Here is a 25,523-nt window from a genome sequence, read left to right as displayed (position 1 = left end):
TAGTAAAAGTGATTAATGCTCGTCACCAAGTTTCTCCATGTAAATTTCACAACAGATCCGCGCTTTCAAATACAGCATCAGGCATCACACTTATGAGGAGCATCGAACAGATCGGCCCTTTGTTCTAGGTTGATTCAGATTTGTAGGAGTGACTGTATCCTTTCTTGTATCTTCTAACACTTCCTGAATGATAATGCCGTGAGCAGTATGTGTTGTGCCTGCGCCCGATGGCGTTTCCTCCCTCAAGTCGAAGTTGTCCCAGCACAGGTGTGTGACTACGTCATGTTTGGGCTGATCGTGAATGGAATAACACCTTCTTGCTCATCAATAGCTTTGCACATAGCTGTTTCTAGCTGAAGAACCCGCGAGCAGGAAGCACAATGGCCAAATCGATTAATCAGTGTTACAATCCCAGCACTGCCAGTCAAGTGCCTCAAAGTCATTCCAATAAGTAGGTGTTTTGGCATCGTCCACTGTCCATTGGTAACTGCTTTACAGATATCTTGGGCAAACGAAGATATCAGTCTTTGTCTACTTGCAGAACTATCATTCTTGACGGCAAGTAAACTGGACAGAAATTCGTGAAGGCATGGCGGTGGCAGTACGTGTCACTCACAAGAAAATCTGCTGATGAAGGCCGTGGCATTTCTTGAGATTCGATGTGCGCACTTTGAATAGCTCTTCCTAAAAGTGAATGCTGCCTCTTTAAGTCTCTTGGTTTCAGAAGCCGCCGCTTCAAATGCCACTCCGATTGCTTTCCCAGTTTTGATGTCTGATGAATACACAAACTCGCTTCTGTAATTTGGTTGCCAAAACTGGATTGAACTTCCAAACTGCTTAACTAACTTTGACTTAAGATTATCTGGTTTATAATCAGGATAATAGCAGCCAGGACTGTTTTGTAGGATGTAAGCCAGGTACCACTCACGAAGCATCGACATCCTCTCCACATTACCTCCTCTGGGCTTGCCTTCATGGCTTCCTGGTGCTCATCTGCTTCCTGTTCTTTGGGTCCCTCTTTGCTGTTTACTGATTGAGTTTAATTTTTACGGAACGAGGCATGATAATGCGCTTCTTTGGCGACTAAGTCAATACCCTGTATCTTCAGCAGAATATCTCCATCTTGTTTTGTCTCTGCGGCTCCCTTTATTACATCTTCCGCTGTTTTTGTGACACACTTGAATAGATGCTCCCCTTTTCCGGACTTCCGTAAACGGCTTTTGTGGCAAAAAAGGCACCTATCAGCTGGCATTAGGCGCAATGGTGTTGATGTTGACTGTCATGATAATCTGTGCCTTTTGACAGCATCCGGTCCGGGCTCCGAATTGCTACTAGATGCCGGCTTTTTGCGTTTCACTGGTCGGAAACATTTGTGAAGCGTTGATAGCATAACCTATGGTATCCTTACCTGGCTGGCAAAAATTTGCCCAGAACATTTGAGCAGATGTCGTCTAACCTGTCTTAACCGGCCATAGACTGTCTGAGATCAGAAGCCGCTTTGATTTTTTGGAAGCTTCTTTTAGACATGACAGTAATGTTTGTCTCTTTCACCGCACGTGATGTAAGGCAATGAAGTGCTACAACAAAACATTCATGCCAAGTAAACAAACAATGAAGATATGTTTTTGAAATTGTACATAAGAGGTTTTTTTTTTTTTCAAATAAATAAATAAATAAAGTTTGTTTACCAGAGACCTAAAGCTTCGGATGTTTCATACAATTCTTTTGATTGTTATTTTATCTGTCAATAGATAAATTGGCACGATCAAAGATTTAATCAACGAAAATAAAAAGTAAAAAGAACGTTTCTGCAGGGTGCTTCATTCATTTTGCAAATGTCAAAGAGACAAACATTACTGTTATGTCTAAAAAAAGCTTCCAATAAACCAAAGCGGCTTCTGATCTCAGACAGTCTAAATAGGTATAAGCTGAATGAACTTTGCGTTATGAGCAGTGGTCAACTTTAAAGCTTTAAAGTGAAAGTTTTATTTACAGCAAAGAAACATGAGTAATTCACTTCACATATACCCCTTGCACAGGCTGAATGAACTTTGTGACATGCGCGGTAGTCAATTTTGAAGCTAAAAAGTGAAAGTTGAGGTATCGTCTAACAGAGGGGATGGAGAAGAGTAAGTATGGGTAGTTTTGTGTGTTAATTCCATGGATAATAGCTTTAAGAAGATTGTTTGTAAAATTCCGGGTTGGGTAGCCTGTGGAACTTTGATTAAAATAAAGAATGGCGCCATACAGCCACGCCCACCAATCGATCAAGTGCAAACATCGGTTTTTGGAATACCCTTGGGTAGAGGTTTAAAATGATACATGTCTGCAAAAATCCCGAGATGGGGGGAGGGTTTCACTTTCTGGCCCACGGACTATTGTTTTGGCGTTCCAGCCATGACCAGCCATTCGAGAAGTGAAAAAATATATATATTCCAACTTAACTCCCGCATTTCCCTAGACTGTACCAGAGACTGTTCAAAGCTCACGGGAAACGAAAGTGGCCATTATAAACAGCAATTTGATTTGTAATCCGTAGACCGGCAATGCCTCGATTTTGATTGGCTAGTGTGTTTGGGGAGTAAAACAATGGGAAAGGAATGTGGCGCCTGGGTGAGCAGGCGTTTGTGGAGAGGAGGTAATACGACTCCTCTAAAAACGACTGCGTGGGAGGCTAGTATTAACTGAGCTCTTTTAAAAGCAAACTGGGAGCTGGTCATTTTGTGAATTCGTATTGTACCCTTACAGGTGAAGAGATGGCAGTGAAATAAATGAACGAAATATTTAGCAATTATGTGCACGACTTAAGTAGGTGCAAAGAAGAAAAAGTTCATGATTGCCATAACCAACACAGTCCATATAGAGGTACAAAATATGTTGTCGAGACTTTGGAGCTGTCTCGTTGTTTGGCGGCAGATTTCTGGTTATGAAACATAATCTTGAGCGAAGGATAACTATGACTTTCCGTTACGTCCCTCTCGCGTCCTAGTTGATGTGATAGCGATTTGATACTAGGACAGTAGTGGCAACTGTGGAGTTGATATCGAACTACAATACACTTACCATCTTCTTTCGTCCTCGCAACTTTAACAGAACTCTTGGGGCCATCACCAAAAAACGTTAACGCCAACACTTGAAATTCATATTCTGCGAATTTATCCAGCCCTGTCACAGTTTTGGTGTGAATTGAAGCACTGACATTGAATACAATGTTTGATGAGTCATCAGAGCCTTTCCTTTTGACGAACAATTTAAATCCTCTGATATATCCATTTCTGGATCCCAATGGTGGCTGCCAAGATGCTAAGATACTGGTAGATGTTCTTACAGTCACTGTAAATTCACTGGGAGCTCTCGAGTGAACTAAAATTTAACAAATACCAACAATCTCTGAGTTACTTCTCCGTGAAATTAATATAATGTAATTGATCGCTCAGCCTGTCAAATGATCAATCAATAAGTCAATCACCCTGGGTATCAGCAGTTCGTCAGTCTTAAATTGAGTCCGTCGGAGACTACGCTAGTCGTAGTCGGAGACTACACCATTCAGTCCAGATACGTGACCATTTTGTTTTCGTGAAAAACGTTTGTTGATATTATTATTGAAGTGCTTAGCAACAACCAATCAGAATGTACAAGGTAACAGTATAATTGCCAATTGCTTTTACTTCGATCAGATAGTAGCTTTCACACACCTGTTGTAAAACGAATACGAGAAGAGGCTAAACCTTAAATTTATTTTAAATCAGTCGAGTCGACTCGTTGAGTGCAGTTCCTTCGTATTATACGTTGTGGACGTGGCAAGGCTCACTAATCTACAGTATAAACATGAAATTCACTTGCATTTGTCATTAAATATAGATTTTTCATGTAAACAAATTATAATGAACTTAAAAAAGCAGTACCTCCAGGTGCAATAACTCCATAAAGTTCTACTCTCAGACCAATACCACGTGAGAATTCAAGTGGGCGAAACCGAATGAACCTTGCTACTTCTATCTCAAGAAGATTGTGCTTTACAATATCCCCTCTTCCGCTGTTTGCGTTAAAAAGCTGCAATAAAAAGATGGTGGTTACTCCCACTTAACTCAATTCATATGACAGAGGTGATGAATAAAAAATCACTATTATCATTATCATTATTATTATCATTCTCCTTATCATTATCACCGACTAAAGTATTATATAGTAAATAATTTTCATAACATGATAATTCACTGTGATGGTTGTCAGCATCCAATAATACAATTCAACAAAGAAAACAATAAATGGTCCTTTACCCAGTTTTCCTTTGTATCAGAATTGATCAGGATTCTCTAACACGAACTTGTTGGGAAGACCACTGACCAGATCTCTTTGGGCGCAAAGTAAGCGCTTATCAGTACCCAGCCCTCTCCGCTATCAATCAAAATTATTTGGCTAACTAAAATATCGCTTTGTGGAAATACATTTCTTTTTCGTGTCATTCAAGCTAAGCGTTTTACTTTCTAAATGAAAGAGGAGGCAGATTAATAGATAACCAGCATGACACGTATTGTCGGATTTGTGCGTGCGTGACGTACAAAAGGGAAACTTCCGCAGGCTTGTCACGCTACAGATCGCTATGAATTTTTGTAGACCTCGGCTATTTGTAACGCGCGTCACTACTTCTTCAAGGCTTTTAAAGGTCATTTTTTACCATGAAATAAATATTTAACATATTAGGAACCCCTCTTTTTGGTTTCTTAGAATTTTGGTCTTACATTTAACAATTATTCACCGAAGTGGAGGTGAATAGTGATGGATATTTATCGAGCTGCGAAGCGGCGAGGTAAATATCCATCACTTTCAACGACGCTGAGGTAAATAATTGTTTTAGTATATACCACACAAGCTGAATAACTAGCGGACCAAAAATTATTTTATTTCTGACAATATACCGACAAATGGTATGAAATTTTAAAGTCTCGCGCGTCACGCGGTAAGTGATTTCTTACTGTAGAAAGTACCGTCTCGCTTTCTTGCAGACAAATAAAACTTTTGGAGACACTGTAAACTGTCTCGTTTAGTGCCTATAGTGTCATTTCTTCAATTTTTCTATGAAATTCGTCATTTTGTTGATACCATGCTGAAAAATATTAGATGTTTCATTGTTTTCATTGTAATTTTAGTGCTCGGCAGTTTCCGTAAACAAGGGATTGTATTTTCATTTTTCGCCTTAGAATATGAGATGAAAAAGATTAAACAACTAATGCCGTCAAATCAAACTTTGACGAAAAGTATATGAAATCATTCATATATAAACTGCGGATGTAGATGAAAGTGAGAAGTGATCATCGCAGTGAATTTTCCAATTTATGCAATTGGAAATTAGAAGCCTGAAAAAAATTCAGGCTTCAACGGGATTCGAACCCGTGACCTCCGCGTTACCGGTGCGATGCTCTACCAACGGAGCTATGAAGCCACACATTGGGAACAAGGTCAATTGTGGGTTCCCATTTTCCCGTGAGAGGAGAGAAATGACGTAAAGTATATGAAATAATTCATATTTGAATCATATGTGATCACTTCTCACTTTCATTTACATCCGCAGTTCATACATGAATCATTTCATATACTTTACGTACAAAAAAGGAAGAAATACTTGCGTAGTTCTCACGTAGACGGCAAACGCGAAATAGCCTGTTTTCACGTAGAAACGGCAACCGGCAAACGCGAAAAATGGCGGGAAAATCGTGGTCACGTGGTCATTTTTGCCGTTCGCGTTTCACGTATACGCGATGCTAAATCTCTCTAATTTCCTCTCAAGTAACCGTGAAGAAACGGGAAGCCATCTTGTTTCTCTTCGGCTGCTGGGAGGTGAATAGTACTTGGCTAATCACCTCCGAGCTAGCCAATCAGCGGGCGCGAAAAGTACTATTCACTTGCGTGGTATATACTTAAAGACGATATCCCCCAGTTGGTGATGTCCGTTATTCTCATCACCTCTTCCGTTGAAAATGGTGGGATATAGTTTATAAACCATATTCTCAGAAGAAGCATTTGAAGAACTAAGCAAAGCATACCTCAATTTCCTGCCCAAGTAAGGAGGACAAGTGTATATAATTTCTTGCATATTGTTGAGTAAGGCAGTCTAAAGAAACGGCTATTGACAGTTCCCACGGAAACCGTGAGTTTGTTTCCCTTGCCCATCAATGTTTCCCTGGGCTCAGCCCTGCTCCCTTGGGAACTGTCATTAAGAGCTTATTGTAAACCAGCTATAAAGGGTAAACATACAATATGGTGCGATGTTTGACTGTTTAATAATCACCCCACGTAGATGCAAACAAAAGCAATTAAAACTAAAAATCTGCAACTATATGTTGGTTAACAATTTAAGACACGAGCTAGGCAGCCCATGAACAAAATGCCTACATGTGGCAAATTATTCGTGTGCTTACAGAGCCATTATTAGTTACCGAGTTTTGAAACTATTCGTTACAAACCTTTTCTGTACCGTTCTCTTTGTAGGTAACCCAATTTATATTGTCCAGTGATAAAACGAGCTGGTACTTTGTTGTCCACTGATAGGTGATCGGATTTCCTTGAGTAGCTACAGCACAGATAAAGAACATGTACTTTAAATCGATTTGCAGGTAGACGTAGTTGGCATCACTATCATTCTTCGGTGACCAAGCGCTATTGCCATTCAGACGAGCTTCAGAAGGCTCATAACCACTTCGCCAAGACGAGGCCGAGAATCTATCACTTGGAACTTCCCTGTGACTGGCCACACCGACTGCTTGAATTTGACAGGCTGAAATAATGTAAATAATAGGTTCAATACCAATTACAGAGGTGCCGTAGTTGTCAAGTTATGTGCTTAGAGCCAACACATCGAGTTTCTGAGCTTGCAGTCGTAATAGATATTTAAAATAATTAAGGTAGCCGGTAACAAATAAAGAATTAAAGCAGGGTTGACACCTTGTCATTACCGCAAATAAACATTTATCAGGGACCTTTAGCAACGACGACGGGAAGTTGCGGCGACGGCTACCGGAAACATTAAATAACTTACGAAAATACTCTGCGCATGACCAGATTTTGTTGGTCGAAGTCGCCCTCTCTGCACCACCGTGAAACAAGTGGATTTCACGTTTTCTGACAACGTGAGTATTTTAATCGTGTTATTTTGTTATTTTATTTTTCGTAACTCGTGAATGCGCGCATACGCAATAAACGGGTTATCGTGATGTGGGGTTTTTGTCACTTGCCGGGGTTGTTAACTTTCAGGCATTCGCAGTAAATGAGTTACTGTATTGTTCGGGAATTTCACTTGGACGCCGGTCGTAACTTAAAAATTCTCCAATTTCGCGTTTTTGGAAGGAAAGAACAACTTTTTGAAACGGTAAATCGAAAGAAGAACTTCTAAGGAAAGCTTGACATGCAGTTTCAACAGCGGAAATCAAGCATTAAAGTGCTACTATGACGAAATTCGCGTCTTTATAATCTGAGCCATTTTAAAACATAAACAAGTAGTCTGTACGTGAAGAAGAATGCTGTTCACTATTTTCAAATATCTCTTTTTGTTCCAGAGATATTCAAGTTTTTAAAATATGCAAATTAGCCAAGTGATGACGTCATATACTAAACCGAATTTTGGTCAAATATTATGAAAAAGATATCTCAGCCAATTTGTATCAGAAATGCTTGATATTTTGCAGTGACATTGTTCTAGGTGCGCTCCATAATATGAACTTATCAGTTTTGTTACCATGGCAACATACTGAGTTTCAGTCCTCCTGATAGTTAAGGCTTTGCTGGCCACCTTTGGCGTTCTATTGTGATATTTGCCAATGGTGCCTCATCTGCATGATCCAGCAAGCGTATAAATATGTTAGGTCGAGTTCCTGGTCTTAGAAGTTTTTCAAGCTGAAAATCATTAAAATATTGAAATTAGGTTGGAGGGGACTGGAAAAGAGTGAGTTGGCATGGGAACCGAATTTTTTAAAGCCGTAGGTGTATTGCCTTTAGAACTATTAGCCTGCCAGGTTTCAATGGTCTCTGCTGTAAATTGACTGAGATAGCTCTATTTATATACTTGATGTTATATTGAGTTGAGAATATGACGTCATCAGTCCTCTCATTTACATATTTTACACATTTTTCAAACGTGAATATCTCCGGAACCAATGCAGATATTTAGAAACGGTAAACGGCGTTTTTAATCTTTCCTAGAATTCTATGTGATAAAGCTAAAAATTTGATCATAGTAGCTCTTTAACAGCGAAGAAATTGTCCTTTGATTTGAGGTTTTATCAACCCGACGAGCGGGTGTGATCTCAAGTCAACTATTAATCCGCGGAGTTCATTGGTAATCTTCCAGTGCTTCTAGGAATACAACACACAAATAATTATAGGTTTCCAAAAGGACGTAAAAGCAGCAATTTTGTGACAATCTTAATGAAGAGAACAAGACTTTTAAATTTGAAAGACAAGTTTCGGTAACTCCTGTGCCATCGTCAGTTTGCGGATGGAATTACATTGATGAGCAATATATAGCGGAACTGATTAGAATAACAATGATATACAACAACTAATTACAAAGAAAGATTAAGAATTACATGAAACAATTGTTGATTTAAGGAGGGTTTCTCCCAGTGAATATGCACTGCCTCTTTGATCATTTTCCGCTATATATTCTTCATCAATGTAATTCCATCCGCAAACTGACGATGGCACAGGAGTTGCCGAAACATGCCTTTCAAATTTAATAGTCTTGTTCTCTTCATTAAGATAATTACAGGTTTAATTGTGAATTTGTACCGAAATACAATTCTAATAGACCGATTTTTCGTATACCGAACAGTTCTTGCAAAATGTCTGAAAAACGTGCACCAATAAATTCGCTTCAAATTTGACTCCAAATCGCTTGCAAGTCGACTCTAGCTCGCTGCGAAAATTATACGTTCTTGCTTCTTAGGCCCGTAGAGAGACCTATCTGAATAAATCTTTTTATTTAGGAAAGCTTTTTGTGTATTTTTTTATTTTTATTGATGAAACGAGACAACTCGGCGTAATCTTGTGTTAACGAACACATCCCCTCGCAACTAACGGGTAAAATTCGCCCATGTTACGCGCTCAAATTTTTCATCGAAATGTTTTATTGTGTCTTCCTTGATGAAACGTAACTTGAAAACTGCGTAATCTTGTGTAAAGAAACAAAAGGACAAGCGGAGAAAATTCGCCCATGTTACGCGAGGATCAAATTCCATCGACATTTTTATCTTCAGGTTTGTTTTCGGGGGAAATCTTTAATTGAAAAACAGTACATTTTATTGATCAATTAGTAATTCTAACCATTATAGGCCAGAGGAGTGCTGTTTCTTTGATTCGTTAGTAGTGTAGTTTTTTTTACTGCAAATGAGTTTCTTTATTACCAATATGCTATTAAATTTATTAAATTCCTGGAATACACACGGCCTGTAAACTGTTGCAGTGTAAGCGTTTATGGCTTTCTTGTTAAATACGATTTATTTTTCGAGTCTATGCAAACAATGTTACCTTTCAGGTCACATTTTATTCCCGCATGGCGTCCACGAATCCTTAGTTGTAGAGTGTAGTTTAATACGAGTAATGCATTCACGAGTTGGCTCACAGGAGTCTTTGATCTGATACCGTTAGGGATTAATTTTAGTGTTCTCTCTAGGTGTTGTTTATGATACACAGAGGTCGTGTACCTTCAGAGTTATTTGTATCAGTATCACTTGTCTGTTTTTCTCATCGACTGAAATTGGTAAGTAATTTTCCTTGCCATGGCAGGATCGTCTGCAGCAAAATCAAAGTAAGTTGTTTGTCTTCATTCTTTCGGCCGTACATTTGGACCTCGTGTAAAACAATTGCTTGGCTTACTAGAGAGGCACCAGGAATCAAATATCTCGTTGGCGATGTTCGAAACTGACATGTAAATTTGAGAAACTCCGTTCAAACTTCAAAAATACTGGTCACGCATGACGTGCATTGACTGCAATTCCGACCAAAATTTAAATTTCTGCGTCAAGGATGAATGAGAGGTGAGAGAGAGACGGAATTTCCTTCAAGGAAAATATAAAAGGAAGAGACGAGAAGAAGAGGTAGCTTAAGTGGTATTGAGGTGGAAGCGCCCACTCAAAAGGACTGACATTGTAGCCACGAGAGAGTAAGACGTTTTGTTTTTCTTACTGTTGTGTGATCAGTGCAAATATTTGTCATCACGTTTTAGCTTAGCTTTTAGCATTTAGTTTAAATAAGCGTATTTTTTCTTGTAAGTTAGTTTCTAGGCGTCACGTGACGTAATCGCTTATCGTTTAGTTCGGAATTTCATTAGGCCTATTCAGCGATCTGGGAACGCAGATGACAACATTTTTTAAATTATTTCGAATTAATGTCTTCGTTAATTGGATGTCCCTGAGACTTCTCATATGACGTTTATTTTTTTTGTGTGTATTGAAATGCGCTTTTTAATGCACATGTTGGTAGTCAGCGTAAAAAGACTTTCTAAAGGTGATATTTGGATCTTTTTTAAGAAATATTATTATGCAGTTGTTATAACGAAACGTCAAGAATATGAAGATGATTTTGAATTTAATTGGTCTGAGTCTGTATTGTTCATTTGATCTTCGCAAGACATTCTCCAACATATAAATAATTAAAATATTTGGGCCAACCCACATAGTTGTAAATCTCGGAACACACTGGGGTCCATTATTAAAGCCAAGTCAAATTTAGACTTTTGTTAAGACTAAATTGCAGTTTTAATTGACGAGGACTCCAAAAAATCTCGCATTATTTGAAAGTGTATGGTTTGGACTTTAGTCGGGAACCGCCTTTAGTGGCATTCAATTGTTTGGCCATCATATCTACAAGTTACTCCCAAAGGAACACTGTTATTCTCTTGTTGTTTCTTTTAACCATTGTCTGTTTTAGTTACGGCTGTGTTTTTGTTATCGATTCGCTCCGCTCTGTAACTGTGAGGTTTTTGTTGCGGGAGCTTAGTATTTTTCTCCCGTGTTTCGAGTACGCATAAAATTATTAGGCAGTTCTTCTGTGTGAGAATTCTCCTGGCTCTGGCCAGGGGCTGCTAGGAGTCCCTTGGAGATCCATCTCCAACGCGATGGAGACGGATTTTCTTTCGATCCATACCATTGACAGTGATCGCGATTTTCGTGGCACACGAAAAGATTAAGTGACCGCAGAGTATCATGGTAAGTGATAAAGGGTCTTTCAAACCATTATTTGGAAGCGGATGGTTTGGACTTTAGTCGGGAACCGCCTTTAGTGACATTCCATAGTTTTGACTATCATATCTACAGGCTACTTCAAAAGGAACATTGCTATTGTCTCTTCTAACCATAAGGTTGCTTAAGAGCCAAATTCTGAGAAAATCGAAAATCGAAAGAGACTCACGAAAAATTGGATTTTTTTTTTAATTTGGCCAAATATCCCTTAGGGTCAACCAACTTAAGAAAAAATATCGAAAAATTCCAACGCTTTATCTAACGGGAGAAATTTTAAAAAGTTTGAAAATCGGGTAAAATGGCGACTTTAGGCTCTATAAAAGGCCCGAATTCTCGCCGAACTTCAGGGAGACGGTGAGCGCGTAAAGAAGACCCTATTAAAACGAAACATGGCACAAATATTAATTATGTTTGCTCGTTGACACCATGTAATAGTTCTCTCATGTTTTGGTGCGTGGCCGTTACAATCGGCATATTTATACCGTCACTATTTGTGACTCTCATTGCGCGATAAATTGAAGGCCAACTTTGGCTGCCATAAATGGTTTCTGGTATATGTCGTTTGATCATCAAATCTACATGAAAAGAAAGCTTAGTCATTGTACTATAATCCTGGAAAGTTTAAAGCTTTGGAAATAAAAATTTCCCGTGTCAGTAAAATAAACTGTCATGGCATACAAGCGGCTATTAATTGTATGCAAATTGGGACTTGATTCGTCAAAGACATCTAAAGGATTTCATTTAACCCGAAATAAACGACGTACCGTTATCGTCTGTCCTTGAGTGACTTTCTCCCTTCATAAGTGGTGTGTTGATCGTGACTGAAGGACGGCTAAATCAGAGATTAAACGGTATTTTGAAAACGTAGGAATCTGTGAATTCAACTGAACCTGGGGACATTCCCACGGCGGACGACGTACAGCAGTTAATAATAATATCGCCTTGTTTGAGAACGATACAAACACCACTGCGCTGGAAAACACTTAGCCTGCGTGGCAGGCGCTAGAAAGGGGAAGGGAGAGGAGAAAATTGGGCGCGTGGCAGGCGCTAGAAAGGGGAAGGGAGAGGAGAAAATTGGGCGCGCGAGAAACGCGCGGCGCGAAGAAGAGGGGAAAAGGAAGCGCCTGCAGCGAGCCCATTGTTTATTTCGTCTTTCTCGTTCGCCGGCGAACGAAAAATCGTCATTGGTTCGTTTTTAATTATGCGTCAATCATTGCCTGATACAACCTTCTGATTGGTCCAGATGTTTTGAAAGCCATTTGAGACTGACAGAGAGCGCAACAGCCTGCGGATTGAGGAGTGATTATCTAGGGCAGACAGAAGTGATTTCCCTGAAACAATGTGAAAGAGACGTTTCAAGACATTTGGAACAACACAAGCTGAGTGACGATAAAGCCCTTGACAGCGAATGCAAGTCGCTGTTAGTCCGAGCAGGTAACCGACCCGGGGGGGGGGGGGGGGTACTCCCCTATATGAGCTATACGGGGTGCCGCTGGATAGGGTATGGTTTTTGGCGTCTCTGTCCTGAACAGGGTATATAATTTCAAGCCAGTCTGTCCTGGACCCGTCCTAGACAGGGGTATGGTTGCAAGACTGTCGTCTTGTATTTGGCAATCCGAAATCAGAGACGTTAGTCAGTGTATTTATTTTAGTGAACAATGCTTCACGTCAATTGAGTTTCCACTTAAGGTTCACCGCTGTTAATGCGAAATTTTGGGATTTTTCGCCATCACTTCTAGGAAGTGTATTATTTTATCTGTTGTGATTGGTATTCGCGTTTCAATGCGTGGATCATCACGTCCGGTAAGTGACAGTGGGCCTTTAAATGTTATTATTATTGCCAATAAACACTTGTGTAAGACAAGAGATAGATGTTGTCCTTTGTCCTAAATAGGGTCTTAAAATAGAGGGCGCCGTCCTACACAGGGTAGGTATTTAAGGTTATTTTCGTCCTAAACAGGGTCAGGGTTTCAAACCCCCAGCGGCACTCCTATACCTAAACATGGGCCAAGTGCCCCTCCCCCGGGGTAACCGATTACTGCGTAGCCTATAACTGCCTACTGCTAGGGGTTAAGTTATTGGACCCTATTGAGGACCATTGAGGATATAGGATAGCATAGTCACGAAGATCTTAAAAACCTTCTATTTCTGACGTCGCCGTGTTTTACGATTCTGTTCCTTAATTTAAATGCTTTGCTGGCTCGACTGGCCTCACAATGGGCGTAGAGTGGAAAAATAAGAACCCGGCTAGCACCGAGCGAGAATTTCTTTGGTTGCGTGACGCGCGAGATTGACGATGAAGAATTGAGTGCGAGACGCGCTTGGAGGTGGGAAATTTGATGGGGAAAGCCGCGCCATGTCTCAGGGGTGGACAATTCCCGAGCGACAAATTGACATTAGGGTGGAAATACACTTGGTTTCTCACCATGCATGATAAATGCAACCTCGTTCCCTTTTTCTTCCTTTCACAGCAGAATACATCAGACAGACAAAACGCGCCTTGCGTAATAGTTTCGGGGAACACATTCGATGGGGGGGGGGGGGGGGGGGGGAGGAAATTCTCTGCTCGGGCCCGGGGGATGCTGAAGTTTGCATGAAATGGATCGGCGCATAAGAGCGAGAGCCGCGCGCGTGGTTGCATTTTCCTTCCGAAGCTTGCACTCTGCCCGTTGCTCTTGTACCTTTCGCTGTGGGGTGGGGTGATATAAACTACTGTGCAGCAGAGTGGGGGATCAGAGGGAGAGAGGCGCGCATTGCAGAAGGAGAGATGGAACGGGTGTTATCGATTAGAGATAAGGACGGGGTTAAATTGGAGCTTCGCTGATAGGGCGGTAGGATAATTTGTGTTCATGAATTTGATAATTTTACATAGGAAAACACTCTTTCACACCTCGACAGCAAATCGATTGCCACGCCCCTAGTTCGTGTACTCATGAGAGTGTTTTGTTTGGCTACTGTTTATAATTCACAATTTTTCGATTGTTTTTTCGGTATTTAGGCATTTTCACAGCAGATGAAACGCAGGCGTCGATGACAATATGCCCTCGCCATAGAGCTGAATATGGTATACGCTGGAGATGTTCGAAAGTAAGATGCAGCGTTCCTGCCGAAACAGCTGCACACAAAAAAACGTCAGCCAAAGGAGACCGAGGATTGGGAAGCAATGAAACTGCTTTCCTGTTGAAATCTACAGGAATGATCGTTCAAGTTGGATCTCGTAAGTTCCGAGTATTCACGTCTAGAGTTGCATTGAGATGTCAAGGTTTCAAGTTGATTGAACTCTCATTTTTCGTTTTTCCCTCGCGGGCTCACCTCCCCGCGGGAGGTGACTTTCACTTCATTACTTTGTTATTTTGAGGGTTAAACTGTGCACGTCGATCACCTTCTCTCTAATCATTATCTATCACAAAAATAGATAGTGAGAGTAGCCAATCAGATTGCAGCATTTGCGATAGAACACCAGTAGATTTATAATAATATCTGTTAGAAATATGAGAGACTGCTCGTAAAAAGGAGGGAAAGGGGACATTCGCGCTGCTCGCGTGGACGTACGCGAAGCGAGAATCTCCTTTCCCTTCCCTTTCGGAGCATGCATGGTGGCCTAAGAATAAGAGCTTATAGAACGACCTAATTAATTGGGCAGCGGGATTGAAGTTTGAGTGGGAAATTCTTATATATAAATTATTTTGCTTAATAGCGATATGCCGTATGTGTAAGCAATACATAGACGACATCATTGGCAGCCAAGAGCAGCAGAAACCAGCAGTTGTTGATGTTCCAAATATACAAGCTGTCGAACCATGTAAGGAAACTGTTCCACAAGTAAGTAAAACTAATAGTCAAAAGGGATAATTTTTTATAAAGTTGCAGTAAAATGCTCGTAAAGAGATAACATTGCTACAGCTAAGTACCTTTCCACGCAGTTACGTCTTGATGAAACAGTTTAATGTATATATTTTGGTTCAGATTTGACGACTCAATAGTTTTTTAACCCTGCCGACACTTCGTTTAAAACCTAGGTTGTAAAAGTTTATTAACATGACGTCACACCAAATTGACTTAAGACACGACAATGACGATAACGACGACGATGAATTGAATAAGCAACGTTGGCCATGTTGAATTTGCCGTTTATTATTTCGAATGTTAAATGAAGAACTTTATTATTTTATAGAGTGAAAAGCTGCCATCTCCTGAGGAAAGGGATAATGGTCACTCTTTGGATGACTTTTCGGAAACATTTGGCCAGCTTGTAATCTGTGAAGCCGATGAAACGTTATTAACGCCAGACACTGCAAGCACTGCATCCACTAGCGATGAGTCTGCTCCTGTAACTAAACCTCATGGGAAATTGAACGAGTTTTTGATTTCCTGTAAACTGGAATCAGTTGGCAAACCATGGGTCAACTGGATCAAGACATCTGAAAAAACTAGGTTTCGCCAAACCAAGAAAGCCAGTGAAGTAGTATCAGCCGTGCTGGAGACTGTTTGCTCTGACAGTGCCGGAAGTTTGTGGCAACGCTTGGCGTCTTCTACCGCCATGAATTAGGCACTGGGCGTTGAGTAGCTCCCACATTCCGACCAAGTGTACTTAGAAGCGTTAGCAGAAGCCTACGACAACACAGCCAGCTGGGACACACGCAGGCAAATTCTTTCTATTATTGCTGGTGTTGGAAGCTTCACTGACATATCTCGGTACATTCCGGGTTTGACGAGGTATCGCTTCACCATGGCCAACCTACATCAGCGGCAGTTTGGAAGGTGAGCCCAAGTACAAAAACAGCCCATTACGCGAATTCGAGTGGAACTCGGCCAATTGGACCACTTTTTGGGATTTATAACCAGTCCCCATCTGGTACAAGACCTACCATTCGGGCTGAAAAATCTGAAGCTATCGTCAGGTGATACGATCGAGGTACCCAATGTGATACGTTGATGATCCCCCAGAGAGTGGTTCTACAATACACCCAGTACTGTTTGGAGACGGGATTCAAACCTTTCAGTGAGTCGACTATGCTGCGAGTAGTCTCTGAATGCAGTGCCTCTGTAAGGAAATCACTGCAGGGGCTCGATTATTTTGCATCAGAGGGTGCAGGTGCATTTGACGATCTTGCTGCGCTGGTACGTCAGATTAGTCAGCTTGGCGCAGGTAAGAAATGGGAGACAAGAGTTACGCAAGCCCTCAATTCAGACAAGTTTTACCTGAAAGGGGACTACAAGGTACTGACAATGGTACTACTTTTATATTCATGTTATATTCATTAGTAACCTAACCCCTCTCGAACCTAACTATAGGACAGCTGCCTACTAGTCCTAACCCCCTATACCCTCCCTGCTGACAAAGTGAGGTAAAAAATAATCACCTCAAATTAAACCACGTTATTCTCCCCTTCTTCCAGTTTTACTACAAAAAGACAATTATTTTAATGTGAGGTTAATTTAGGTCACTCTTAAATCTGGCTTAATTCACTGTAAACCCATACTGCAATGTAAGCCCCCGGAATGGAATGTTACGGTACTCGTGATACTGCGCTAATGTGAGAATTTGTTTGTCAATTTGTTGTAAACAGGTTCATATCAGTAACACCTCTCAAGTAGCAGATCACTGCGTTGTGTTTGCTCTTAGCGACAGTACCGAAAGAGAGTACCAGCAGACCTGCAACCATCAGCACATGGACAGGTGCGACAAATGCCAGGGCCTCACTGAAACCCTAGCTGACATAGCAAGAATAATCAGCCACCTTTGCAAATGAGGACGACGAAGATGAAGCGACGTTCATCTTCCAAACGGCTAAACTGGCTATCCTTTCCTTGAAATGTCACATACTAAGATCCGCTAACCAAGACCAGGCACGATTAGATATTCTCGACAAGCTTAACCAGGAAACTGTGCTGATCGTGAACGATTGGGCGATGAAGTTCTTGTCCCAGAAATACAGGGAATCGCAAGCAGACTGGTTTGGTAAAAGAGGAGTTTCCTGGCACATCTCTGTGGTCTATCGTCGTTTGAACGGTGCACTCCAATGGCAGGGGTTCATCCATACCATCTAGTCCTGTAACCAAGACAGTCCAGCGGTGGTGGCGATTACGCAGGACGTATTGCACACCCTGAAACTGGAGTACCCAGAGATAAAGAATGCGTATTTCAGGCAGGACAACGCCGGTTGCTACCACTCATCTGCCACTATTCTATCTTGCCCCGTGGTAGGAGCCACCACCGGAGTCCACATCCAGCATATTGACTTCTCCGACCCACAAGGGGGAAAAGGTGCTGCTGACAGGTTGGCGGCAACCTGTAAAGCCCACTCAAGGATCCACATTAACGAGGGGAATAATGTGACGACAGCGCACGAGCTGAAAGGTGCTCTGCTCTCGCATGGAGGAATAGATGGGGTGCGGGTAGTTTCCATGGACACCATTCGGAAGGTACCTGTAGTGGATAATAGCGGAAAGATACCCGCCATCAGCAAGCTAGACAACTTCGCATTTGGCGCTGACAGGACCAGCACCACAGCCTGGCGTGAATACGGCATTGGGAGTGGTAAAGAGATCACATTGGAGACGTCTTTACCCGGTAAATACACGCGACTGGGTCATGCAGTTTGTCTTTAAATGTATTTTATGATCGTCTGGGAACATCCAGTAGAAAAGTAGAGTAAAGCTGCATTGTGCAACAGACTTCTACCAATTCATTCCTTTTATTCATTTTTATTCATAGTATCAAGTTACCTTATTACATGCATTGAAGTTGAGGGGAATAGGAAACCCTATTGATTTAGGGGAAGGAGTATACTCTCTTAGGCGCGAGGAAATTGGATGCTTTTGTTGAGGGGCGCGCAAGCCCAAACTGTGTCTTTTTTCTCCTTTTCTCTTTTCACAACATTGTGCGTGTGGCCCGCGTATCTATAGTAAAGCCAAATGAGGCCTAGATATTATGACTCGAAAGCTAGCGACACAGAAGCATGTGAAAACCATGTCCAAGGTTGCTCTTAGTTTGATCTTCACTGCTCCCATTTCAGATCTAGAACCTAGCTACAGCTGGTTCACGTCAACGTTCTCACCAGGTGGCTTTAAATCCGTCGGTACAAAGCGCGCAGAGAAGACAAAGAAGGCGGAGGTGATACCGGAAAACGTTTAGGGAGCCACTGAAGAAGCAACATCCCTTTTCTCTTGCCCTCAAGATGGGTGTGTTAAGGTCTTTCAAAGACTATCTTCTCTAGAGAAACACCTGTCTTTAGAAAAATGCACGCAATCTTTAGAGAAGAGGTCTTTGTAAGACCTTGCTAAATTAGGCTACAAGGCCCAATTAGAAGAGGGTGCGGGGCACATCACCATCACTGCTCCAGTTACAGAGGGGGCTCTAGACGACGTGTACATCAAAGAAGGATGGGCTCTAAAGTGCGCCAAAAAGCCTTATCGATTTAATAACACTCAGAAAGCCTACCTTGATGCCAAGTTTGCCATCGGCCAAACCACCGCAAAAAAATTGGACGGGGATGTTGTTTCCCGTGAAATGAGGCGTGCACTAGGAACCGACGGTGTCCGTCTGTTCAAAGTCTCTGAGTTCCTGACACCGCAGCAGATTACATCATACTTCTCCCGCCTAACTGCGAAGGTGCGCCAGCAAATTCCTGACGACGCTAACATACAGGCCCGTCAAGAGGAAGAGAACTTTGCACGGGCAAGAGAGGTGGTCACCTCCATCACCCTACAGCACCCCATCACGTACGATCAGTACGATATGTGTGCAATGAAGAAGGATGGATCGCTGGAGAGATTGAAGCTTGCAATGCTGCAAAACATCTGTAAGGAACTGGAATTGGAGGTGCCTCAGAAACCCATTCGTCGCAAGGCACTGTACCTTGAACTTCTTCATAAGGCCGTGGCCAGTTGCAGTTGCAAAACCACTCCTTAACTACAGTATCAAGAACCATGTGAACTTTAATTCAGTATTGTTACTTATTTCTTCCAAGCATGGGAAAAAATTGTTGCGGGAGAGTAAAAGTTTTGGAAAAACACATATTTTGCCGGGGGGGGGGGGGGGGGGCTTTTTGGCACAAACAATATAAAATTGTATTGGCTACAATTGTGCGGCATCAGGTTCCTGTACAAATATCGCGGAAAACGCGCCAAATGGGATTCCCAAGATTCCCAATTTAAAAGCATTTTCTCCTAGAATATTATGTTTTCGGCACTCACCATTTTCGATCCATTTTGTGCTTATCTTACAACCTTCTAACGGCGCAATGATTTTTTTTTCCTGCTGGAGTAACGTTTTTCTTGTCTAGAAACGTAGCACAAAACTTCAGCATATCAAATACAAACGTTCCAGAGTGCGAGGGTTGGGGTACGTTTTGAAAACGAGTTAGTTCTTGGGTGGTAATATTTTGGCTTTCTTGGTTTTAGTGGGGGGTAAGAATTCAAAAGAGGGCATTTTTTTTTTCTTTGTAAAACCAGCGCCGCCCCCGGCGGGTGGGGTATGTAATAAACGAACGGTCCCTTTGCGAGCGGCTTGCGTTACTTTCCAAGGTCATATTGAGGTCACGATAAAATTAAAATGCAATTTGGAATACCTTTGGCGGTCGTAACGTTTGCTGCGAAAATTTCTTCCTTTTCATTACAAAATATATTTAAGACACATTTAGTATATTCGTTAAATAACTTTTCGGCAAATCTCGCTCTACATCACAATTTCGATTCGTCCGCCGCGTTAAAAATGAATCCTCCTCGAGCTCTGCCAAAGGTTTTGCGTTCAAAATATAATATTCGCGAGTATTTTACTCTCCAATATGTGGCTCAACACGTCGTATCAAAGCTGAAACATACTTCAAGGAATAAAGAAACGAGATAAATACAATGGTAAGTCGTTCTTCAAAGCTTTAAATGTAATTTGTAGATGTATTTCTAAAATCGACTCCAAATTTGCATACAATTTTAGCTGCTTATATGCCAAGACAGTTTATTTTACTGACACGGGAAATCTTTATTTCCAAAGCTGTAACTTTCCAGGATTAAAGGTCAATGACTAAGCTTTCCTTTCATGTAGATTTGATGATCAAACAACATATACCAGAAACCATTTATTGCAGCCAAAGTTGGCCTTCAATTTATCGCGTAATGAGAGTCACAAATAGTGACCGTATAAATATGCCGATTGTAACGGCCACAGACAAAAACATGAGAAAACTATTACATGGTTTTAACGAGAAAACATAAATTAATATTTGTGCCATGTTTCGTTTTAATAGGGTCTTCTTTACACGCTCACCGTCTCCCTGAAGTTCGGCGAGAATACGGGCCTTTTTTAGAGCCCAAAGTCGCCATTTTAACCGATTTTCAAACTTTTTAAAATTTCTCCCGTTAGATAAAGCGTTGGAATTTTTCGATATTTTTTCTTAAGTTGGTTGACCCTAAGGGATGTTTTGGCCGAATAAAAAAAATCCAATTTTCCGTGAGTGTCTTTCGATTTTCGATTTTCTCAGAATTTGGCTCTTTAATAAAACAATGCTAGTTTGGGTGGTGTCAAAATTTATGAACAAATTGTACTTCAGTTTATTCAGGAAGCTTATGGAAGTGTAAATAAAGAAATACCCTTACTTCACAATAAGCAAGAAGCGGTGAAAACAAATGGTAACAGGGCTTTTGGTACCCTAGCTAAAATGTCGTTTAAATAATCGTCCCTTTAACATTTAACACCCATTTAACTGGCTTAATAATCTTGCTATGTATGGCTTAAAGATCAGAATAAAAAAGCAAGCGAAGGTACCTCTTCGTGCGGAGTATACTTCAACTTCGCAGAGTGTGAGGTAAACACCTTTCATTGAAGTAATAGTCACATATCGTCCGCACAAACTGGGGCGACAGAAGAACGACGTGCCTTGTCCTTGAGGAACACTGTAATGGCCACCACATTTAGGATTAGATATCCCACCATTACTGGATATTGAACCTAGAGACAAAAAACTTGTATTTGTAATCAAGATCAGAACTTCACCTGCAAGTTATATGTACCAAAGGAAATTAGGGTACTGCTGCTGTGACCACGATTTCCCACTGCCACTTACAACACACTTTCCAACATCTATCAAAAGTGCAGCCCCCAAATGCTACCCCAAAATGTGAAAATCAAATTTTCTCATTTTCAGCTGTTCGACAAACGTTAAAAAAGGACACCATTTCAATATCAAGCAACAACTATTTTTTCACGACTAATGGCCTCCCTTACTCCAATAGTACACATTAAAACCACTTACTATTTTATTGTTATTGTATTGTTTTGTATTGTATTTCATCTGAAATCGTATTTTGGATATTTTCGGCAAAAGACAATTCTATCATTTGTAGAGGCCCTGTATTTTTAATCGAAGTAAAGTTTAGTTTTCTTTGACAATTTTTTGTTTTGTATGGTCGATGTTGGTCTGTGCTTGTCCTTTACCTTCATTATTAGTGTCAAAGTGCCTACTAATTCTTAATGTATCAACAACTTTAAATTTTGGTGGCTGATGATAACAATTTCAATAACTGAAAACAAACAACCAGGGGCGAAGCTCCCTTTAAGCCAGTGCAAGCCTGGGCTTACAAATTTTTCGTTGTATATTTATTTTTCGATTATTTTTATTTCACAGAACTGGCTGAGGAACTAGTTTCTTGGGTGATTTTGATGAGAAAACTTAGAGGGAAGGTAAATTTTCCAAAAAACATATATTATGTTAAGCACGTGTGTTAAGCACTGTAAAAAACATAGCGTCAGTTTGCGATTGACTATACAGCAAAGCGCGCGACTGCTGGCCTTTCAGGAGTCTCTCGACCAGGCCTCAGTTGTTCAGAGGGCATATAGCTTTATCCAGCGGATAACTCGCTATCCAGCAGATAAAATATATTGCTTGGAGAACATTGTATCCACGAGATAGCGATTCATCCACTGCATAGAGCCAGTTACCCGCTCTTTGAACAACCGGGACAAGACGTGCAAAGCTACGAACTTTTGTGCGAGAGAAGATAGGCAAGTAGGGCTGATGCTTTTTATAGCTTCCGTACGGCGTTCCAAGTCTTAGTTTAGGCGCTCGATATCCTGTCCCAGGATGACGGGGCTACTTATGCTCTATCAAGCAGTTTGATCTTATTATTGCTTTACATGCAACTGTGTTGAAAGGAAAGATCGTAGATCTCCTCGAGGAAGCCCAAGAAGCAAGAGTTGCGATTAATATCGTGAAAACTGAGAGGCGATCCGTCGGTTTGGAAGGAAGTGTATAAGGCGGGGCCATGATTGTATTTGAGTTCGACGTTGAGTCATGAATGCCAAAAAACAAAAAAGCAAAACAAAACAAAAAAAGAATTGGGAGGTAGCGACACAGGGTGAATGTTCCAGCCACAAACCTACTGGCAAAGAGCTGTGTATCTCCCTCTTATTGATCATCTCATTCAAGAAATAAACGACAGGCTCTTATCACAGGAGGATCGCTTCCCAGGTCAGTATCTTCTCCCAACAAAACTACAGGGATTAACCAACGATGTCCAAGATAAGATGTATGCGGCGTACACGAACGATCTGACCGACACGAGAGAGTACAATAACGAGATGTTTCGGTGGGAAAAGGTGGCTGCAGTTCAATTAGAGAATGACCAGCAACTCTGCCAGACTCTCGACTGCATAAATCCAACTCTTTATCGAAACGTTAACGTTATCCTCACGAACCTTTTCACAATACTTTTCTCAAACGTAACTCCTGAGGGCAATTTTAGCACGAAACATTGAGTCAAAACGTATCTGCGCGCAACCATGAAGCACAGAACGACTCTTGGCTCTTGCTCTAATGCACGCGCACTCAAGGACATGACCATTGATGGGAAGGCCGTGGCTCATGAGTTTTGCGGCAAGAAGAACAAGATAGTAAACTTCGGATTCTTATAAAACTTGACTTGAGATACTGAGCTCGGCATTGAGTCCAATAGTACTGGATTGTAATGTACAGTCAATTATAACTTCAAATTAGAGCACGTTTAGTTGCTGAGAATTCATGATGTGAGCATTTTTTATAATAAAGTGCTTTATCTTGTATACAAGCCTTCCTCAGCTGTAATAAAGTATGAATTGAATAAATCAAACGCCTACTTGACTTGCCCCCTCCCCCCACCCGCACTACAACCGCGAGGTATGGAACGGGCTTACAGGCCAAAAATAGCTACCTACACCCCTGAAAACTTCTTCATTTTCCTTATTACGTAAGCTTCCAGAAGTGTCATTTGCTGCTTGGATGCTTTGTCTTATTATTTTCATTAACTAATTATAATTGAGGTAGTATATCTAAATATTGTGTTGTAGTTTAGATGCAAATTGTTTCCACAATTTGTTTTTCTTTGTACGATTCCATCTTACAATATTGCTTTTCTCTTTTTTTTTTTGTTGGATACAATGTTATTCTGTGTTTATCTCATAATTCTGTAGATGCTCCTTATAAACTTCAGAACCTTTATCAGTCCACGAATACTTTAGTTTTCTACTTTCTTGAGATATTGTTTTAAATGCTTCAGAAACTGTCGCATCTTCGTAATCGTTTTTGGGATTATCCATTCATATTTACTGAATACGTCAACCAGAAGAAGATATTTACTTCCCTTATTCCATTTACTAAATTGTTGCATTTCTTCAAGATCTGCAACCCATATTTATTTATTTAGCGCAAGCAACAACTCGACCTCACCTACACATGTATATCCACTATATAAAAGAGATATCCACTATATAAAAGGGACGGGAGAGAGAGAGAGAGAGAGAGAGAGAGAGAGAGAGAGAGAGAGAGAGAGAGAGAGAGAGAGAGAGAGAGAGAGAGAGAGAGAGAGAGAGAGAGAGAGAGAGAGAGAGAGAGAGAGAGAGAGAGACTTTAAAGTGGTAAAAGGTTACAAAAGAGAGAAAGGTTCAATTTCTTTCTTGTTTTACAAAAAGGCTTAAAATTTTCAATAGTTGGAATATTTCCTTTGCTTCTGCAAAGCCAAATGTAGAATCTCGCAAGTAACAGAACAACGTTAATTGCAGCTTTATTTTTGGAAATATCAGGCTTCAGACCCAAGACGACAAGATTGTTAAGAAGATAGTCCTCGGATAAAAAGTTACGATCCTTTAGAGAAGCAATAAGGTGTTTCCAGAAAAGTTCTATTTTGCCGCAGAACCAGAAAATATGCGTGAAACTTTCAGCTTCCTCATGACAAAATGTACACCTAATGTCATCCTTGTATCCCATTTTGACTAAAGAAACGTTTGTTGCCAAAGTTTGGTGAAGGAATCTAAATTGAAATTCAATCAGTTTGGTGCTTTTAATTTGGTACATTTAATAGCAGTCATGTATGTGTTATGCCAGATTAAATCACGAGCTTCTGGGAAAACCTTACTCCATTATTCCAAACTAGAAATTTTATGGTTACATTTTGCTTCTACCAGTTTTTGATAAGCCAGTCTGCTGGGCTTTTTTGATTTAAAAAGGCGGTTGTGAAAGATTCTTGTTCTTTACAATTTGGTGGTATAATATGAGGTTTTTGATTTTTCCAAAGTTCTCGGAGGGTAGATATCATTCCGTAGAGTTTCAAAGGGCAAACCTTGATATGATACGTGCTCTCAAATTCTGTTGGTGACAGGAAAGTACTTGGTTGTTCCTTAACTATTTGATTCACATGAGAAATGCCCATTTGATACCATCTTTTATAGAAAACCGGTTTGTTTATAACTCCCATCAAAGAATTATACCATAAGCTTTGTGTGAGGAACGAATCTACCGTTTCTATTGAGCCTTGATAGTTTAATTCAGACCATATCTCGAGAATCTCTTTCAGAAAGGGGCTAAGATTGTTAGCAAGCTTCTTTGAGTCTTTTATTTCAAGGTTGCTCCTAAATACAGTTTGGCCTTCAAGTTTTTCGAGTTCAGCGTCAAAAAAAAAAAAAACTTTCCATTTCCCCTCATTTCTTTCGTTTAGGTACTTTCTTATCCACACAGACTTAAGGGCACTATTAAAAGAGTCAATGTCGATCGTTCTGAGTCCTCCGTTGCCATGGTTTTGGATAATAACGTTTCTCTTGATTTTATCACCTCTACTGTTCCAAAGGAAGTAAAAAAAGAAGTCATTTATTTGTTTAATAATTTGAGAATTAATTTGAAGAGGCGACAGAAGATGAATTACTTGAGAGGCAAGCAAACTCTTAAGAACTGTTATTTTCCCGATAAGGCTTAGTCTACGAACTGTCCAGCAGCCCCAGCAGTTCTGCATTTTTTATTTTTTATTTTTTCGGAGAAGTTAAGT

At 40.7% G+C, this 25,523-nt stretch overlaps 2 protein-coding genes and 1 pseudogene across 2 annotated transcripts in view; 2 read left to right on the top strand and 1 right to left on the bottom strand.

Moving 5' to 3' along the window:
- Positions 1–24,472, bottom strand: part of LOC146456366 (uncharacterized) — a 39,972-nt gene extending 15,500 nt beyond the window's left edge. The window contains exons 1-5 of the mRNA XM_085093179.1: positions 24,346–24,472; positions 21,001–21,183; positions 6,465–6,775; positions 3,906–4,053; positions 3,064–3,363 (exon numbers count right to left, since the gene is read on the bottom strand). Of these exons, the coding sequence (XP_084949305.1) occupies positions 3,064–3,363; positions 3,906–4,053; positions 6,465–6,775; positions 21,001–21,183; positions 24,346–24,472 (1,069 nt within the window). The remainder of the gene's footprint in view (positions 1–3,063; positions 3,364–3,905; positions 4,054–6,464; positions 6,776–21,000; positions 21,184–24,345) is intronic.
- Positions 15,760–17,846, top strand: LOC146456368 (uncharacterized; annotated as a pseudogene).
- LOC146456367 (uncharacterized) lies at positions 18,066–19,149 on the top strand. Its single transcript, XM_085093186.1, has one exon. The coding sequence runs from the start codon at positions 18,748–18,750 to the stop codon at positions 19,147–19,149; it is 402 nt and encodes a 133-aa protein (XP_084949312.1). The 5' UTR covers positions 18,066–18,747.
- Positions 24,473–25,523: the final 1,051 nt, after the last annotated feature.

Source organism: Pavona decussata, unplaced genomic scaffold (genome assembly GCF_977016875.1).
Source record: "Pavona decussata unplaced genomic scaffold, jaPavDecu1.1 SCAFFOLD_256, whole genome shotgun sequence".
Lineage (NCBI taxonomy): Eukaryota > Metazoa > Cnidaria > Anthozoa > Scleractinia > Agariciidae > Pavona > Pavona decussata.
Note: the sequence above shows the minus strand (reverse complement) of the source record. Positions and strands in the feature narration are given on the sequence as shown.

Bases quoted from the DNA above. Each gene is read 5' to 3' on its own strand.
- LOC146456367 (XM_085093186.1), top strand. From the start codon at position 18,748: ATGAGGCGTGCACTAGGAACCGACGGTGTCCGTCTGTTCAAAGTCTCT.